This window comes from Mobula birostris, chromosome 9 (assembly GCF_030028105.1).
Source record: "Mobula birostris isolate sMobBir1 chromosome 9, sMobBir1.hap1, whole genome shotgun sequence".
In the NCBI taxonomy this organism is placed as follows: Eukaryota; Metazoa; Chordata; class Chondrichthyes; order Myliobatiformes; family Myliobatidae; genus Mobula; species Mobula birostris.
The window spans coordinates 86,388,231-86,408,224 of record NC_092378.1 but is presented as its reverse complement, the minus strand read 5'-3'; the positions used below and the strand labels follow the sequence as shown (position 1 = coordinate 86,408,224).

Sequence of the window (19,994 nt, the reverse complement as noted above, 5' to 3'; positions counted from 1 at the left end):
AGCAGAAGTACCAGCATTGATCCTTGTTGAAGGACACTGGTCATAGAACTCCAGCCAGAATAACAGCCTTCCACCCTGACTCTCAGTCTTCTTTGGACAAGCCAGCTCTCAATCCAAACTTGCAATTTGTCATCGATCTCATGCACCTTTATCTCTGAATCAATCTACCATGAGGAACGTTATTAAATATCCACTACCTTACCCATATCAAGCTCCCTTGTGGTCACCTCAAAAAAGCTGCACAAAGCCATGCTGACTGTTGCTAAACAGGCCGTGACTTTCCAAATGTGCAGAAATCCTATCCCTCAGTATCCTCTCTGGTAGCTTCCCTACCATTGATGTGAGGCTCACTGGCCTATAATTGTCCTGGACTCTCCTTATTTCCCCTCTTGAATAAATGATTTTAAAATTAACTCAGCTTATGCAAAATAATAACTTCCATCAGATTTGGAGTTTGTGAGGCCAGGATGTTTGCAGGATATATATAACATGCATTTACAGGTTCTCCACAGGTAGCAACTACTCGACTTCTATTCAGCGCATATGTACAGGCTTGTAATTGGGAGACCAATGAGATGGATTTACTGTCTGGGGCTGCAGTTATTGTCTGTCATATGGGAACATTGTTGGAGGCATATGTGAATAGTTAAGTTAAATGCCATAGTTTAACTACATGTTGCCCTATGTTTTTATTTAAACATATTGCCAGGCAGCTGTGTTCCTAACTTGTGAATGGTTCTCAGAACTGGAACCCTCCTCATAACCTGGGGAGGACATGTGTAAAGCATGTGGAGAGTATATAGCACATTTGACCCTAGATATTCCAAGTAGTTCACAGTCAATTGATCAGCAAAATCTCAGAACTGAGAAAAATGACTAATTTTGCTGGGGAATGTGAAGGATAAATATTGATGAAGGTACTGTGAAAATCTCCCATCAAGAACAGGAGCATTGTGATCTGTAAACATATGTTGAAAAGTATAGGCATCCTACCAAGTAAAATAACCATTTGACACTTTTCAAACTTTAGCTAACTTTGCCTGATGGAAGCTTGTCCATTTAACTTGTTTAATAATTCCACAATCTCTTATTGTTTCTTGTGTTCTTCATTACATAGGAAGAGGACACTTGGGCCATTGGATCTTTGCCAACCATCAGAGTATTTCCATCAGTCCTATATCCTCAGTTTCTTTGTAACTCCTTTCTCTCTCATATCCATTGACTACCTCATATCACATACCCACAGGGGTAACTTACAGCAGCCCACTAACCTGCAGGCCATTTTTGGAGTGAGGAATCAAACCTATGCAGTGACAGACAACATTTAAACTCTAGGCAGATACAGCCTAAGATAGGAATGGAGATGGACAGCAGTAGCAGGGTCATAGAGCTGCCCTAGATTCCAAAGCCTTCAGAATATTCCAGTTTGATTTTATCTCCCCCTCTATTTTCATTTCTTCCTCTGTAGTTCTGATCAGTTTACACATTTATTAACGTTACTGTTCATAATGATCTCAGTAATGAGAGGTGCTGAGACCTTTGTCATTTGTAATATATATAAGTAATTTGGATTGGGACGGATTGGTGAGGTTTGCAGATGTAATGAAAATTGGTGGAAATGTTTAATACTGGATTGATAATCTAGGCACCCAATCCAAGTGATCCAGGTTGAAATCTCACCATGGCAGATGTTGATGTTGATAAATCCGAATTCTGTCATTAAGAAGTCTAGTGAGGCCATGAAAACCATTGGCAATTATTTGAAGATCTACCTGGTCCGCTGAATATACTGTAGGGGATGAATCCATCAACCCTTCCCAATCTTCACACGACTCCAGAATTACTGCAATGTGATAAGGCCCAGCAAACCATTCAGTTGTAATAAACCATTAAAAAGTCACAAAGAAATAAAACCATGTGGATCATCTAGAATTGACTTAGACACCTGAAATAACAATGGCAAAAACTGCCTGTTGCAGATTTGGAGGATGCAATTGCCAAAAGCATTGTATGAAGGCAGTTTATTATCTGCACTTGGTGTCAGTGCTGATTTTGTTCATTTAGTCACTCAAAGTAACATGGCAGTGGATGAATTCAAGTAACAAGTAACTGGATGAATTCCTTCACCAAGTAACAAGTAACTGGATGAATTCCTTCACCGATAATATTTAGGAACTAATACAGAATTTTCTAGTACTGTGGTAACATTGTAACCATGAGAAATTCTGCAGATGCTGGAAATCCAAAGCAACGCACACAGAATACTGGAGGAACTCAGCAGGTCAGACATCATCTATCAAAATAAATAAGTAGTCGACGATTCAGGCCAAGACCCTTCTTTGGACCTCAAGAAGGGTCTCAGCCCAAAATGTCAACAGTTTATTCATTTCCATAGATGCTGCCTGACCTGTGGAGTTCCTCCAGCATTTTGTATGTGCTGCTGTAGTAGTATTAGTAGTGTTCTAATTTGTTATGTATTTCATTTAAATACATAATTTGTTACTCAGTTAAATAGTAGTTGTCCTTTTTTATTACTTTTTAACTATTTTCATTGAACTTCAGCTAATTGAGGCAGCTGCTTATTTGGACCAAAATGTACTGATCCCAATGCGTATTCCTATAGCCAAAATCCACTGTACAGTATTCCCATTCATCACCTAGGTCTGCTTCTGCCTTAGTTTAGATTGCTTCCTTCAGGCTGATTTTGGTGTTTGTCTATTTCACACAGTACCCAAGCCAAAGAATGAAGAAAGCAATACAATTTAAGAAATAAAAATAGTGATGAGAGCATTATGCAACATTGGGTTTAGTGAGTTATGGATACACGATGATCCCCAGATGAACGTCACTTAAGTTGATGTGACTGGCAAAAGGAGGCAGTGGTCTGTGAGGCTCCAATGCAGTTTGAATGATGCACGTCTGCGACCACTGTCTCCAAACAGATAACTTCTTTAAATGTTACTTACAGTACATTCTTGCAATCCAGTTTTGCACATGAGGCCGTAAACATGAATTAAGCAAATTATTTGCATAATTTAAGTTCTGATGCAAGGTACCTTATTTTTTTTTGCTAGAACTAATACGGCTCATAATGGGTACTTACAGATCTCTATTGAAGCCAGGACATTTGCTCAGCCAACTACATCAACGCTGACCATGATGCCAATCTACAGTGCCTGTAAAAAGTATTCACCCTCCTCCTGAAAGTTTTCATGGTTTATAACATTGAATCAGAGTAGGTTTAATTTGGCTTTTTTGACACTGATCAACAGAAAAAGACTCTCTTGTGTCAAAATGAAAACAGATCTCTACAAAGTGATCTAAATTAATTTCAAATATAATGTGGAAAATAATTGATTGCATAAGTGATCACCCCCTTCAAATCAGTATTTAGTAGATGCACCTTTGGCAGTAATTACAGTCTTGAGTCTGCTGGATAGGTCTCTTATCAGCTTTGCACATCTGAACATGCAGTTTTTCCCCCAATCTTCTTAACAAAACTGCTCAAGCTCTGGCAGATTGCAGGGGATTGTGAGTGAACAGCCCTTTTCAAATTCAGCCACAAATTCTCATTTGGATTGCGGTCTAAACTCTGATCTGACCACTCCAGGCCATTAACTTTGTTGTTTTTAAGCCATTCCTGTGTAGCTTTGGCTTTATGCTTAGGGTTATTGTCTTGCTAGAAAACAAATCTTCTCCCAAGTCGCAGTTCTCTTGCAGACTGCATCAGGATTTCCCTGCATTTTGCTGCATTCATTTTAACCTCTACTTCTCAAGCCTTCCAGGGCCTGCTGCAGTGAAGCATTCCACAGCATGTTGCAACCACCACCATTTTTCATGATAGGGATGAAGTGTTTTTGATGATGGCCATGTTTGGCTTATGCCAAACATAGTGTTTAGTCTGAAGGCGAAAAAGCTCAATTTTCGTTTCATCAGACCAAAGAACCTTCTTCCAGCTGACTTCAGAGTCTCCCACAAGCCTTCTGGCAAACTCTAGCTGAGATTTCATGTGAGTTTTTTTCAAAAGTGGTTTCCCCTTTACCACTTGCCCATAAAGCTGGAACTGGTGAAGCACCCAGGCAACAGTTATTGTGTGAGCAGTCTCTCCCATCTCAGCCACTGAAACTGGTAACTTCCAGAGTTGTCATAGGTCTCTTTGTGGCCTCCCTCACTAGTCCCCTTCTTGCACGGTTGCTCAGTTTTTGAGGACGTCATGCTCTAGGCAGATTTACAGCTGTGCCATTTTCTTTCCATTTCTTGATGACTGACTTAACAGTACTCCAAAGGATATTCAGTGAATTGGAAATTTTCATGTATCCATCTCCTGACTTGTGCTTTACAATAGCGTTTTTGCAGAGTTGCTTGGAGTGTTCTTTTGTCTTCATGATGTAGTTTTTGCCAGTATATTAATTCACCAGCAGTTGGACCTTCCAGATACAGGTGTATTTTTACTACAATCAATTGAAACACCTTGACTGCGCCTGATGATTTCCATTTAACTAATTACGTGACTTCTAAAACCAGTTGGCTGCACCAGTGATGAATTAGTGTGTTATATAAAAGGGGGTGAATACTTATGCAATCAATTATTTTGTGTTTTATATCTGTAATTAATTTAGATCACTTTGTAGAGACTTGTTTTCACTTTGACATGAAAGGGACTTTTTGTGTTGAACAGTGTCAAAATAAGGCAAACTAAATCGACTGTGATTCAATGTTGTAAAACAATAAAGTATGAAAACTTCCAAGGGGTTGAATACTTTTTATAGACACTGTAACTAATCCATTTACCTACATATGGTCTCTATCCATCCACCCCTACCTGTTTATGTGACTGTCTAAATTCCTCTTGTATTTTGCCATCATAATTGCTAACACCATCTCCCCAGCCTTTTGAAGGGTCTCAGCCCAAAACATTGACTGTTATTTCCCTCCATAGATGTGGCCAGACCAGCTGAGTTCTTCCAGCATTTTATGTGCGTTGCTCAAGATTTCTAGCATTTGTAGAATCTCACCATCTCCTCGGCTGCTCACCCTTTTCAGAATATCCTGTGACCACTCAGAGATATCTTTGACCCTAGCACTAGTGAGGCAACACACCATCCTGGAGTTTTGCACACAAAAACACCTGTCTGTCTTCCTGTGTGGATGAGTGTGTGCCTACGAAAATTTACCGTACATTCCCAAACTAAATCCCGTGGATGAACCAGGAGGGCTGTAGTCTGCTGAGGACTAGATCTGTGGCATTTAAATCTGGCAATCCAAGTTTGTATAAGAAAACCAGGTATGACTTGTGAGGGCTCTTTCAAGAGCCAAGAAACAATTCTGAGAGAGGTTAGAGGTGACATCAGATGCATGTCAACTCTGGTAGGGTTTGCCAGCCATTAATTCCTACAAAGGAAAACCCAACATTGTGAATGGCAGCTACACTTCACTAGCAGACGATCTCAATGCCTTAATGCCTTTTATTTGCAAGGGAGAATAAAATCAAAGCAATGAGGATCTATGCAGCATCCAATGTCCCTGTGATCTCTATCTTGGAGGCTGACGTCAGGCTGTCTTTCAGAAGGGTGAATCCTCACAAGACCCGATGGAGTACCTGGTAAGGCTCTGAAACCTGTGCCAATCAAAGACATTTTTGATCTCTCACTGCTACACTTGGAAGTTCCCACCTGCTTCAAAAGGGCAATAATTATACCAGTGCCCAAGAAAAACAGGGTGAGCTGCTCAATGACAATCAGCCAGTACCACTCACATCTATGGTGATGAAATGCTTTGAGTGGTTGGTAATGGCTAGAATCAACTCCTGCCTCAGGAAGGACCTGGATGCATTACAATTTGCCTATCGCCACAATAGGTCTATACAGGAGATGATCTCAGCGATTCTCCACGCAGCCTTGGATCACCTGGACAATGCAAATACCTATGTCAGGATGCTGGTTATTGACTATAGCACAGCGTTTAATACCATCATTCTTACAGTCCTGAATGAAAAGCTACAGAACCTAAGCCTCTCTACCTCCTCTGCAACTGGATCCTAGACTTCCTAATGGAAGACAACAATCTGCAGTTTGGAAATAACATTTCCAACTCGCTGACAATTAACACTGGCGATACCTCAGGGATGTGTGCTTTGCTCACTGCTTTATTCTCTCTACACTCATGACTGTGTGGCTAGGCACAGCTCAAATGCCATTCATAAATTGCTGATGGTACGCCATCGTTGGCAGAATCTCAGATGGTGACGAAATACAGGAGCGAGATACACCTGTTAGTTGAGTGGTGTCGCAGCAACAATCTTGCACTCAACATCAGCAAGATCAAAGCTGATTGTCGACTTCAGGAAGGGTTTTTTTTAGCGTGTCGCACAAGACAATCAGCTATTCTTGTCTGGCGTGTGGTGTCAGGATTGGTCTCCTTTTGGTTTAACCGGGTCACAATATGAACGTCCCTGACTCGACCCTTGTTTTTTTACGAGGCTGAGTGGCTAGCTCGACGCTCAACCCGGCACGGATGGAAAGTGTGCTCAGGGGGCGGGGGGGGGGGGAGGTGGCCTGACTTGGATTTGAACTCAGGAGCCTTCACTCTGGAGTCTGGTGCTGATGCCACTGCGCCACCAGCCGGCCTTCAGGGAGGGTACGACGAGGGAATACAAATCAATCCTCATAGAGGGATCAGAATTAGAGAAAGTGAGCAATTTCAGGTTCCTGGATGTCGATATCTCTGAGGACCTAACCTGGACACAATGTATTGCAGAAGGCTATAAAGAAAGCAAGACGTGGTTTGAGGAGATGTGATCTGTCAACTAAGACACTCGAAAACTTCTACAAATGTACTGTGGAGAGCATTCTGGCTGGTTACATCACTGTCTGCTATGGAATGGGGGGGGCTACTGTACAAGATCAAAATAAGTTACAGAAGCTTGTAAGATTAGTCAGCTCCATCATGGGTACCAGCCTCCCTAGTATCCAAGACGTCTTCAAGGAGTGGTGCCTTAGGAAGTAGGCATCCATCATTAAGTATCTCCACTACCCTGGACGTGCCTCCTTTACACTTACTGCTGGGAAGGAGGCTCAGGAACAGCTTCTTCCCCTCTGTCATCCAATTTCTAAATGGACACTGAACCCATGAACACTACACATTATTTTTTCATTTCTGTTATTTTGCACTACTTATTTTAACAACTATTTGAAACACACACACATGCGCGCACACGATGTAACTTACCTAATAATGTATTTCATTGTACTGCTTATGTAGAATTAACAGATTTTACAACATATGGTGGTGATATTAAATTTTATTCTGATTAAAGAGACATAGAACATAGAATAGTACAGCACAGTACAGGCCCTTCGGCCCACAATGTTGTGCCGACCCTCAAACCCTGCCTCCCATATAAGCCCCCACCTTAGATTCCTCCATATACTTGTCTAGTAGTCTCTTAAACTTCACTAGTGTATCTGCCTCCACCACTGACTCAGGCAGTGCATTCCACGCACCAACCACCCTCTGAGTAAAAAAACCTTCCTCTAATATCCCCCTTGAACTTCCCACCCCTTACCTTAAAGCCATGTCCTCTTGTATTGAGCAGTGGTGCCCTGGAGAAGAGGCGCTGGCTATCCACTCTATCTATTCCTCTTATTATCTTGTACACCTCTATCATGTCTCCTCTCATCCTCCTTCTTTCCAAAGAGTAAAGCCCTAGCTCCCTTAATCTCTGATCATAATGCATACTTTCTAAACCAGGCAGCATCCTGGTAAATCTCCTCTGTACCTTTTCCAATGCTTCCACATCCTTCCTATAGTGAGGTGACCAGGACTGGACACAATACTTCAAGTGTGGCCTAACCAGAGTTTTATAGAGCTGCATCATTACATCGCGGCTCTTAAACTCTATCCCTCGACTTATGAAAGCTAACACCCCATAAGCTTTCTTAACTACCCTATCCACCTGTGAGGCAACTTTCAGGGATCTGTGGACATGTACCCCAAGATCTCTCTGCTCCTCCACACTACCAAGTATCCTGCCATTTACTTTGTACTCTGCCTTGGAGTTTGTCCTTCCAAAGTGTACCACCTCACACTTCTCCGGGTTGAACTCCATCTGCCACTTCTCAGCCCACTTCTGCATCATATCAATGTCTCTCTGTAATATTTGACAATCCTCTACACTATCTACAACACCACCAACCTTTGTGTCGTCTGCAAACTTGCCAACCCACCCTTCTACCCCCACATCCAGGTCGTTAATGAAAATCACGAAAAGTAGAGGTCCCAGAACAGATCCTTGTGGGACACCACTAGTCACAATCCTCCAATCTGAATGTACTCCCTCCACCATGTCCCTCTGCCTTCTGCAGGCAAGCCAGTTCTGAATCCACCTGGCCAAACTTCCCTGGATCCCATGCCTCCTAACCCTGCCTCACTATTGAATCTAAGTAATGGGTGTAGTGCATTGAATTTCTATGCACAAAAACTGTAAAAAGAATCCTTTTTTTTGTGGAAATTGAATTAACTGAAAGCATATTTTTGGAAAAATACCAGGAAACATGTTTTAGTGAGCTCTTCCTGGATAAGCTGAAGTGGGCTCAAACAATACTAGGAGTGACCCTACTGGGTTTTGTATTTACAGGATATAAAGGTAGAAAAGCTTTTGACAGAGTAGTTTGTCATGGTTGTTATCCACAATGGCAGTCAGGTTTGCGAGTTGACATATTTAATTGATTTAAGATACTTTAGTACAAAGTTAGCTTTTTTATTGTGCCATTGCACAGTATTGATAACGTATGGTGATATCTGTTTCACGTTAGTTCCCTTCTGTACCTTGTGGCGTATTGGGTGGTGACCTTGCTGTTTCTTCAGCATTTGTCTGTTTTTTACGAGACCGAGTTGCTAGCTTGATGCTCAACAGAACATGGGTGGAAGGTGTGTTAGGAACCGGCTGGATTCAAAGCCGGGACCGCTGGCCTGAAGTTCAGACCGGTTGCCATTAAACCACTAGTCAATCTGTTGCATGAGACGCTGTCACTTAAAGCTGAAATCCTGTCTGTTTCCCAGTTCCTGTCATTTAATCAAAGGATATCAGTTGCTGAAGGCTTCCCCATGTAAATTTGGGCTTATCTGAATTCCATTTCACAAATTATTGGTAACCTTTATTAATTTAGATATTTAACATATTGCTTTCCTAATTTAATACAAATCAGATAATGAATGGATATTTTGTAAGTACTAAATAGACACTGTGGTCTTGCTTATTACAGGAACCTGGACCTGCTAAAGTTGCAGTTACCAGTCGCAGTATACCAAGTGATGAGAGAGTTCCTAGTACCAAGTCAACACTCTGGCAAGAAGAGTTTAAGAACAAGGATCCACATGTTGCCAATACCCTGCCAAGAAGTTCTTCACAGACCCAGTCTTTTGGATCAACAGCAATACCTAAAGAAGGTGAGAGTATACAATAGGGATTGGGCTGGGCTGGGATAAGGGCAGCGAGCTAATCTGGGATTTTAATTCTCCTATAATGCTGGTTCTACCTGCTATTTGCTGTAAATTGGCTTATTTTGTTGAAATCCACTCGTCTGGTGAAGCTGCCAATTCTATGGTGCGGGGTGGGATCACAACACCTTCCCCCCGTTTAAGTAGCCAGTTACTGCATATTTCCTGATGATTTTCTGTTGTAATATTCCACTTTTTTGTCCCAACACATTCAGAATTAGACCAAGGCTTTGTGCTTCACTGTTGGATCTACTAAATTAGAGCATACTTTTTTCTCTGTCAATGTTCATTTTCATAGAAACTGCCTGACAACAGTAGGGAGTTCTTAGTTGTGATTCAGGATATTCCCAGAATTCAATTATTCAAAATGAAGCTGTTTACTGACATTTACCACTAACTTAAGAACACAGTTGAAGTAAAACTATCTGTGTACTAATTAAAAATGAAGTGTCAGAGACCTTCAGATGCTGGTTGTAAAAGTGTTTAACTAGTTTTCTATGATGCAGAAGGCCATTCTGTCCATAGAGACCATGTTAGCTCCCAGAAAAGAAATCCAATTCGTCCCTTTTCCCCCTCATTTCATTGTAACTCCTGTGCTGGTAGAGTAGATGGCTACTGTAAACTCTCCCTGTTGGATATGGGATGAAACTGGAATACCTTGGAGGAATGTGCAAACCCTACACAGACAATGCACAAGGTTAGAATCAATTCCAGTCCTGGACTGTAAATAAAGTATAAAGTATAAAAGTAACTTTGAGGAAGTTAAATCACGAGATTTGATTGTAAAACTTATTGCAATGATTTGTCAGATTAATTTGCAATAATAAGAATAGAGTGTAAGAGCAGAGTATGGAAACAAATTTAATTAAAAAGTTGCATGAAGACAGTCTGGATTGTTTTCAGATGACAATTCCAAGGTCTTTTTAGAGCAGGGGTTCCCAACCTATTTAATGTCATGGAGCCTTACCATTAACCGAGGGGTCTGTGGACCCCAGGTTGGGAACCCCTATTTTAGAGCACTACAGCAGAGAAACATCTAGTCCATGCCAAACTGTTGTTCTGCCTAATCACATTAACCTGTACCTGGACTATAGCTCTCCCATCCAAATAAATTTAAACTTCTCTGTAATGTGATCACACCTACATCCACAACTTTGGCATATTTTATCATGTGCTTCCAAATACCCCACAACCATATCCTTAACAATTGATGCTAACATCTTCCCAACCACTGAGGTCAGACTAACTGGCCTATAATTTCCTTCCTTCTGCCTCGATTTGCAATTTTCCAGTCCTATGGAACAATGCCACAATCTAATGATTCTTTTACCTCAACAATCTCTTCAACCACCTCTTTCCAAACCCTGGTGTGTAGACAATCTGGTTCAGATTTTCTGGTGACTTATCTACCTTCAGAACTTTCAGTTTCCCAAGCGTCATCTTCCTAGTAACGGCAACTTCATTCACTTATGCCTACTCTTAAACTTCTGGCATACTGCTAGTGTCTTCCACAGTGAAGACTGATGCAAAATATGAACTCAATTTGTCTGTCATTTCCTTGTCCTCCATTACTGCCTCTCTAGCATCATTTTCCAATAGTGCGATATACCTGACCTCTTGCTATATCCTTTGATGCCCTAACGGATCAGGAAACTATCAACACACATAAAAGTTGCTGGTGAACGCAGCAGGCCAGGCAGCCTCTCTAGGAAGAGGTACAGTCGACGTTTCGGGCCGAGACTCGAAACGTCGACACTACCTTTTCCTAGAGAGGCTGCCTGGCCTGCTGCATTCACCAGCAACATTTTATGTGTGTTGCTTGAAATTCCAGCATCTACAGATTTCCTCGTGTTTGAGGAAACTAACAACTTCCACTTTAAATATACCCATGGACAACATTCCACAGACTCACTATTCTCTGGCTAAATAAAAATCCCTACTTACCTCTGTTCTAATAGGTCACCGCTCAGTTTTGAAGGTACCCTCTAGTTCTGGATACACCCACCATAAGAAACGTCCACCTTATCTAGTCCTTTCAACATTCAGTAGGTTTCATGAGACTCCCCCCACCCACCCCCCCTGTATTCTTCTAAATTTAAGTGAGTACAAGCCCAAAGCTGCCAACTGCTCCTCATATGTTAACCCCTTCATTCCTGGAATCATCCTCGTGAATCTTCTCTGTACTCTCGCCAATGACAACACATCCTTTCTGAGATATGGGGCTCAACACTGTTGACAATATTCCAAGTGCGGCCTGACTAGTGACTAGGCTCAGCATTATCTCCTTGCTTTTATATTCTATTTCCTTTGAAATAAATGCCAATGTTGCATTAACCTTCTTTACCATAGACTCATCCTATAAATAAACCTTCTGAGGTCTTGCACGAGGACTCCCAAGTCCCCCTGCACCATTGATGTTTGAATTTTCTTCCCCTTAGATAATAGTGTTCACCTTGGTTCCTTTTACCAAAATGAATGATCACACGTTTCCCTACACTGTATTCCATCTGCCACATTTTTGCCCGTTCTAATTTGTCTAAGTCCTGTTGCAATCATATTACTTCCTCAGCACTATCTACCCCTCCACCTATCTTCGTATCATCAGCAAACTTTGCCACAAGACCAGCAGTTCCATTATCTAAATCATTGACAAACAATGTGAAATGTAGCAATCCCAATATTGACCCCTGAGGAGCACCACAATCACCAGTGGCCAACCAGAAAACGCCCCCTTTGTTTCCATTCTCTGCCTCCTGCCTGTCAGCCATTCCTCTATCCGTGCCAGTACATCTCCTGTAATACCATAGGATTTTATGTTGTTAAGCATCTCATGTGAGGCACCTGAGCGGATGCTGCTGACATTGACTTATTTTTATCATTAGCCTCCAAGTATGCCGAAACTTCATCCTTTGTAGTAGACTCCAATACTTTCCCAACCACTGAGCTTAGGCTAACTGGCCTATAATTTCCTTTCCTTTGCCTTCCTCCCTTCTTAAAGAGTGGAGTGACATTTGCAATCTTTCAGTTCTCTAGGACAGTGGTCCCCAACCACCGGGCCGCAAAGATGTGCGAGGAAACAATATGATTTGGCGATATAAAATGATATGAGTCAGCTGCACCTTTCCTCATTCCCTGTCACACACTGTTGAACTTGAACCCCCCCACCGTTGGCCGGTCTGCAAGAATATTGTCAATATTAAACAGATCCGCGGTACAAAGAAGGTTGGGGACCCCTGCTCTAGGATCATGCAAGAACCAAGTGATTCTTGAAAGATCATGACCAATGCATCTGTTATCTCTTCAGCAACCTCTCTCAGGACTCTGGGATATAGTCCATCTGGTCCAGGTGACTTATCCACCTTAAGACCTTTGAGTTTGCCTCGCACCTTTTCCTCTGTAATGGGAATGGCACTCACTCCTGCTCCCTAACTCTCACGGACTTCTGGCAGACCTCTGGTATCTTCCACAGTGAAAACTGATGCAAAGTACTCATCAAGTTCATCTACCATTTCTTTGCCCCCATTACTACCTCATCAGCATCATTTTCCAGTGGTCCAATGTCAACCTCACCTCCATTTTATTCTTTATGTAACTGGAAAAAAAAACTCTTAGTATCGTGCTTTATATTATTGGGTGGTTTGCCCTCATATTTCATCTTTTCCTTTCTTATAACTTTTAGTTGCCTTTTGTTGGATTTTAAAAGTTTCCCAATTATCCATCTTCCCACTCACTTTTGCTACCTTATATGCCCTTCCCTTGGCTTTTATGAAGTCTTTAACTTCCCTTGTCAGCCACAGTTGGCTACCCTACCATCTGAAAACGACTTCTTCTGTGGGACATATCCCAGAAACTTCAGCCATCTCTGAAGTATGAATTCAATCATATTATGATCACTGCCTCCTCAGGCTTTCTTTATGCTAAGCTCCATAATATGATCTCGGTTATTACATAACACCTAATCTAAGATAGCCTTTCCCTTGGTAGGCTCAAGCTCAAACTGGTCTAAAAAAGCCATCTCATAGGCATTCACCGTTACAATTGTGACATTAAGGGTAATTACCCTTGATACAAGCCTCTTCCAGCTCCCTTTGCATTCTCAGCCCCACATCTTGGCTACTATTTGGAGGCCTATATATGATTCCCATAATGGTTTTTTTACCCTTGCAGTTTCTTAACTCCACCTGCAAAGACTCAACTTTATCTGACCCTTTGTCACCTCTTTCTAAAGGTGTAATTCTATCTCTTACCAACAGAGCTACACCACTTCCTGTGCTTTTCTGCTTGCCCTGTCGATACAAATTATATCGAACTCCTAACTATGGCCTCCTTTGAGCCACGACTCAGTGATGCCCACAACATCATACCGACCAATCTCTAATTGTGCCACGAGTTCGTCCACCTTATTCCGACTGCTACGCCCATTTAAATATAGCACCTTCATCCTGCATTCTTCACCCTTTTGAATTTTGCCTCTGTGCTGCAATTGAAATCTTTGCACTGTCTGCACTTGTAACCAGTCATTGGGTAGTCCTTCTTTTCGTTCATATTACTCCTATCATCTACTTGTAAACCTGCTGGCTCATCCTCAGCTCTGTCATACTGGTTCCCATCTCCCTGTCATATTAGTTTAAACCACTCCCAACAGCTCTAGTAAACCTGCCCGCAAAAATATTGGTCCCTCTCTGGTTTAAGTGCAACTTGTTCCTTTTGTACAGGTCACACCTCTCTCCTCACTATTACTCTATGCATTTGAAGAAACTTTCAGTCTCCCTTTATATTATTTTTTAGCTTACTGTCGTATTCCATCTTTTCCCTCTATATGACTATTTTTAGTTGCCTTCTGTTGGAGTTTAAAGGCTTCCCAATCCTCTAACTTCCCACTAATTTTTGCTCTATTATATGCCTTCTCTTTGGCTTTTATCTTGCCCTCAAATTCCCTTGACAGCCACGGTTGTGTCATCTTGCCTATAGAATACTACTACTTCTTTGGGATATACCTATCTTGCACCTTCCAAATTGCTCCTTGAAATTCCAACCATTGCTGCTGTGCTGTCGTCCCTGCTAGTTTCCCCTTCCAATCAACTTTGGCCAACTCTTCTCTCATGCCTCTGTAATTTCCTTTACTCCACTGAAATACTGATAAATCTGACTTTAGCTTCTCCCTCTCAAGTTGCAGGGTGATTTCTGTCATAATATGAACAGTGGCCCTAAGCTCTCTAATCAATTCTGATTCATTGCACACCACCCAATCCAGAATAGCTAAACCCCCCCAGTGAGCTCAACCATGAGCTGCTCTAAAAAGTCATCTTATACGCCTTCTACAAGTTCCCCCTCACCTTCCCCATCTATGTCACGAATGCCAATATGTACCATGAAGTCTGGCTGCTCATCCTCCCTCTTTAGAATGCCAAGGACCCGATCTGAAACATTCCATCCAGGTGTCTCTTCTATGCCCATAGAATCTCATCTCTGTTCCTCTGACTATGGAATCTCCTGCAGTCCTTCTCTTCTGAGTCACAATGCCAGACTCAGTGCAAGAGACCTGGTCACTGCAGCTCCTCCCTGGTACGTCGTCTCTGTCAAGTGTCCGAAGTGGTATACTTATTCTTGAGGGGAATAGCCACAGTGGTACTCTGTACTGACTGCCCATTTCCCTTCCTTCTGGTAGTCACCCAGTTATTCGCCTCCTGCAACCTAGAGGTAACTACTTCCCTGTAGCTTTTATCTATCACTTCCTCAGTTTCCCGTATGAGCCAAAGATCATCGAGTTGCAGCTCCAGTTCCTTAATATGTTCTCTGAGGAGCTGCAGCTCGGTGCATCTGGTGCAGATGTGATTATCTGGGAGGTTGGAGGACTCCCAGAATTATCACATCTTACACAAAGAACATAACACTGCTCCTGGAGTCATTCTCACTGCTCAAGCAGTCACAGTGCTCGATAAAGGTTCCCCAATCAAATAAGGTGTATGTCGTGTTGACCTTCATTAGTCGAGGGATTGAGTTCAAGAGCCTTGAGTTAATGTTGTAGCTCTATAAAACTCAGTTGAACCACACTTGGAGTGTCGTGTTCCATTCTGGTCACCTCATTATTTAAAGGCAGGATATGGGAACTTCAAAGAGGGTACAGAGGAGATTTACCAGGATGCTGCCTGGATTAAAGAGCATGTTTTATGAAGACTGGTTGAGCAAGGTCAGGCTTTTCACTTTGAAGTGAAGGAGAATGAGAGGAGACTTGATAGAAATGTACAAGATGATAAGTTGCATAGATCGAATGGAGAGCCAGAGACTTTTTCCCAGGGTCGAAATGGCTAATGGATGAATGAATAATGGAAGGCTATTTGGAAAGGAAGGGTTAAATTGTTCTTGAAGTAGGTTAAAGTGTTGGCAGAACATTGTGGGCTGAGGGGTCTGTAATGTGCTTTACTGTTCTATGTTCAAGTGACCTTGAGGTCTGCCAGACGTACTGACAGACCCTGCTCGCTTTTTCAGTTTCATGCTTACTCACCACAAGAAATGGCTTATGCTCCACCAAAAGCGTTTTTGAGTAATTCAGCACCTGTATTTTAGCCAACTTAAACTAGCCAAATCACTTAGTACAGTGATATAATTAAATTTTCAGGGTTTTCTTTTAACACAAACTCATAACTAACTATAGGCTTGATTAAAATATACTTTCTTATTGTCCTAGTGGCCTTTGTTAATTGCTTTGCAAGAGTAACTCTTGATTGGAACTAGGATAGAGAGCAGCAGTTCACCATATAATTTACCTTCACTAGTGAGAGTAAATCTCTACTGCTTTTTATTGTATTTAATTTACAGTGACATGATGAGAATGTTTGACTTGTTTTCAGGATAATTGTATCTTCATACACAAGTTGAGTTTATTGTCATGTGCACAGGTACAGATTCAATGAATATTGTTCTGTGTATAAACAAGTTGTCTTCCTCCTAAACATAGCACAAGGTGTTATTAATGGTGACGGACTGGATGGACAGGAGAAGAAACGTGTAGAGAGTGGCTACTTTTCTCTGGAGAAGCTGAAGCCTGACTCAAAGCATTTAACCTCTTCACCTAGCAGCAACACCACTGACAGGTATAGTTCCTCTGAAAGTGGCATGGTAGTCCCTTGCCGCTCTAGCCTGTACAGAAATTCTTTCCTTTCTACAGGTAACCTCCTCTCCAATGGTTCTTGTATTAGCTCTTCCCAGAGCTCTTTGGACTCCGAGACCAGTGATGTTACAGTGAGCATAGGAAGCTCAAACAGCAGGCTTGGGGAACATCCAAGCCATTCCCCAGCTAAAAGTATGAAACAGAACTATGCTGCGTTTGCAGTTGTTCCCAGAGCCAGAAGGATCAGCAACAAAGAAGCCTTTCAGGTCGATGAGCAGCATTTGCAAACTTGCAGCCCTGGTAGAATGGAAGTGGACCGTTTATTTGGACGTGAAAGGAGGTAAGAAATTAAATTATTCATTGTTAATATTAAATTTGACTGACCTTCTTCATGTATTCTTTAATGCACCATAGTTTCTGACAGTTTAATCACTTAAGCCCCTGTTATTTTAATTTAAAGCAAAAATTGATCTTGAAAAGACCTGGCTGCTGAAATACTGTACATCTCATTTACAGCACATATTAAGAATATGAGTGAGACTGCTGTATAAAAATGTTCAAATATAGTGCTGCTCCTTTCAGATTTTGCATGTATTTTAGACTGTAACTTGTTGCAGTTTCTGTAACCTTATCGAGGCCTCCTCAGCAAGATAGTGGTTGGAATTTATCTGAGGCATCTAGTACTCACTAAATTTGCCTTCGGGGTGCTTTCTCCTATTTATGTCATATCAACAACTACATTTTCACATCTACATCCCAGTTTATCTGTGTGTTATTTAATCCATTGTTTAAAATGCACCCAGTCCTTTCACCAATGTTCTACAATAGACATGACTCTTAACCCAAAAAGCCTTAACAACAGTCCTCCCCAGTTTATGATTGTCTAACTTGTGTACAGCCTGTATATCGCGGCAAGTATTGGGAAGCTTACAATTTAATATCGTTAAGGCCTCGTAGACAACTTGAAAAATTGCATATTGCATGGAAGAATAAATGTGTTTTCTGAACCTTACTCTAACAGACCTACAGTAGATTAAAGGTCAAGAGTTAGATTTGCCTCTGAAAACCTGTTGAGCATCAAAGGGCCTCTTGAACCGTGGCCTTGATTATGGTACCTTAACTTTACTCTTTAAAAACAATTTGTGTACACTATTAAATATATATTTGAGATATTGGGCAAGATGGGCAACCAGCTGTTTCTGCAGGACGTGATGTAAGAATTAGCACAGGAACCCTAAACTGCTGATATGCCAGATGACAAGGATTGCTTGCAATTTGTTTTCTGGTAGTGAAGAGTTTCTATTTGCTTGGCAGGTTATGCCTGATTTCTCACCCTCTGGCTGAATAACGCAGTAACTTGATTGAACACGTGAACAACTTGAGTCTCAAACTGTTTTAATAGCCATTAAGGAAGGATTTCTGCAAAGAGAGCAACATTTTGACCTTACCTGCTTTGAAGAAATCCCCTCAGGTTATTTGAATCAAATTTCCCTTACATACTGTTTGAAGTGACTGATCATCACCAAAGATCATTAAAAAAGCTCAAAGAATTTCTCTATAAAATGTGTTTCTGTTTTTGTGTGATTTCTCCTAAATAATATGCCCATGATGAAGCTGCCTGAGTTTGTAACATTCTGTAGCCTTTTCCGATCTTTTGCATCATACCAGATGGTGAAGGAACCAATTAGAATGATCTTCATGGTACATCTGTAGAAATTTACCTAGCGTCTTTGGTGACATATCAAATCTAATGAAATATAGTCACATTTGTGCCTTCTTTGTAATTGCATCAATACGTTGGGCCCAGGATAGATATTCAAAGATGTTGACACCCAGGAACATGCAACTGCTCACCATTTCCACTGCAGATCCCTTGATAATGAATGGTGTATGTTCCCTTGACTTACCCTCCCTGAAGTCCATGATCACTTCCTTGGTCTTACTGATGTTGAGTGCAAGGTTGTTGTTTATTATGATCTCCACAATGACCTTCCTTTCCATTGCTACCATGAATTTAATCAAGATTGTTAGTATAATAATAAAATGATTCCCAAGTGACATTCCTAAACATGGAAACTTAAGGGAAACAGAAAAGGCCAAGAGAAGGAAAGAAATAGTGTGTCATAGAACATAGAATAGTACAGCACAGTACAGGCCCTTCGGCCATGTTGTTGTGCCAACCCTGAAACCCTGCCTCCCATATAACCCCCCACCTTAAATTCCTCCATATACCTGTCTAGTAGTCTCTTAAATTTCACTCGTGTATCTGCCTCCACCACTGACTCAGGCAGTGCATTCCATGCACCAAACACTCACCGAGTAAAAAGCCTTCCTCTAATATCCTCCTTGAACTTCCCACCCCTTACCTTAAAGCCACGTCCTCTTGAATTGAGCAGTGGTGCCCTGGGGAAGAGGCACTGGCTATCCGCTCTATCTATTCCTCTTAATATCTTGTATACCCCTATCATGTCTCCTCTCATCCTCCTTCTCTCCAGAGAGTAAAGCCCTAGCTCCCTTAATCTCTGATCATAATGCATACTCTCTAAACCAGGCAGCATCCTGGTAAATCTTGGCTTTACCCTTTCCAATGCTTCCACATCCTTCCTATAGTGAGGTGACCAGAACTGGACACAGTACTCCAAGTGTGGCCTAACCAGAGTTTTATAGAGCTGCATCATTACCTCGCGACTCTTAAACTCTATCCCTTGACTTATGAAAGCTAACACCACACAAGCTTTCTTAACTACCCTATCTACCTGTGAGGCAACTTTCAGGGATGTGTGGACATGTACCCCCAGATCCCTCTGCTCCTCCACACTACCAAGTATCCTGCCATTTACTTTGTACTCTGCCTTGGAGTTTGTTCTTCCAAAGTGTACCACCTCACATTTCTCTGGGTTGAACTCCATCTGCCACTTCTCAGCCCACTTCTGCAACCTATCAATGTCTCTCTGCAACCTTCGACAGTCCTCTACACTATCTACAACACCATCAACCTTTGTGTCGTCTCAAAACTTGCCAACCCACCCTTTTACCCCCACATCCAGGTCGTTAATAAAAATCACGAAAAGTAGAGATCCCAGAACCGATCCTTGTGGGACATCACTGGTCACAACCCTCCAATCTGAATGTACTCCCTCCACCATGACCCTCTGCCTTCTGCAGACAAGCCAATTCTGTATCCACCTGGCCAAACTTCCCTGGATCCCATGCCTTCTGACTTTCTGAATAAGCCTACCCTGTGAAACCTTGTCAAATACCTTACTAAAATCCATATAGATCATATCCACTGTACTACCCTCACCTATATGCCTGGTCACCTCCTCAAAGAACTCTATCAGGCTTGTTAGACACGATCTGCCCTTCACAAAGCCATGCTGACTGT

At 41.8% G+C, this 19,994-nt stretch overlaps 1 protein-coding gene across 5 annotated transcripts in view; it reads left to right on the top strand.

Annotated features, from left to right (window-relative positions):
• LOC140202864 (myosin phosphatase Rho-interacting protein-like) overlaps positions 1–19,994 on the top strand; it is a 305,303-nt gene that overhangs the window by 112,386 nt on the left and 172,923 nt on the right. For 3 of the 5 annotated variants that reach the window (XM_072268356.1, XM_072268355.1, XM_072268354.1), the window contains exons 6-7: positions 9,264–9,447; positions 16,457–16,949. In XM_072268356.1, coding sequence (XP_072124457.1) covers positions 9,264–9,447; positions 16,457–16,949 — 677 coding nt within the window. The remainder of the gene's footprint in view (positions 1–9,263; positions 9,448–16,456; positions 16,950–19,994) is intronic. The other 2 variants (XM_072268357.1, XM_072268358.1) reach the window with 2 other exon arrangements.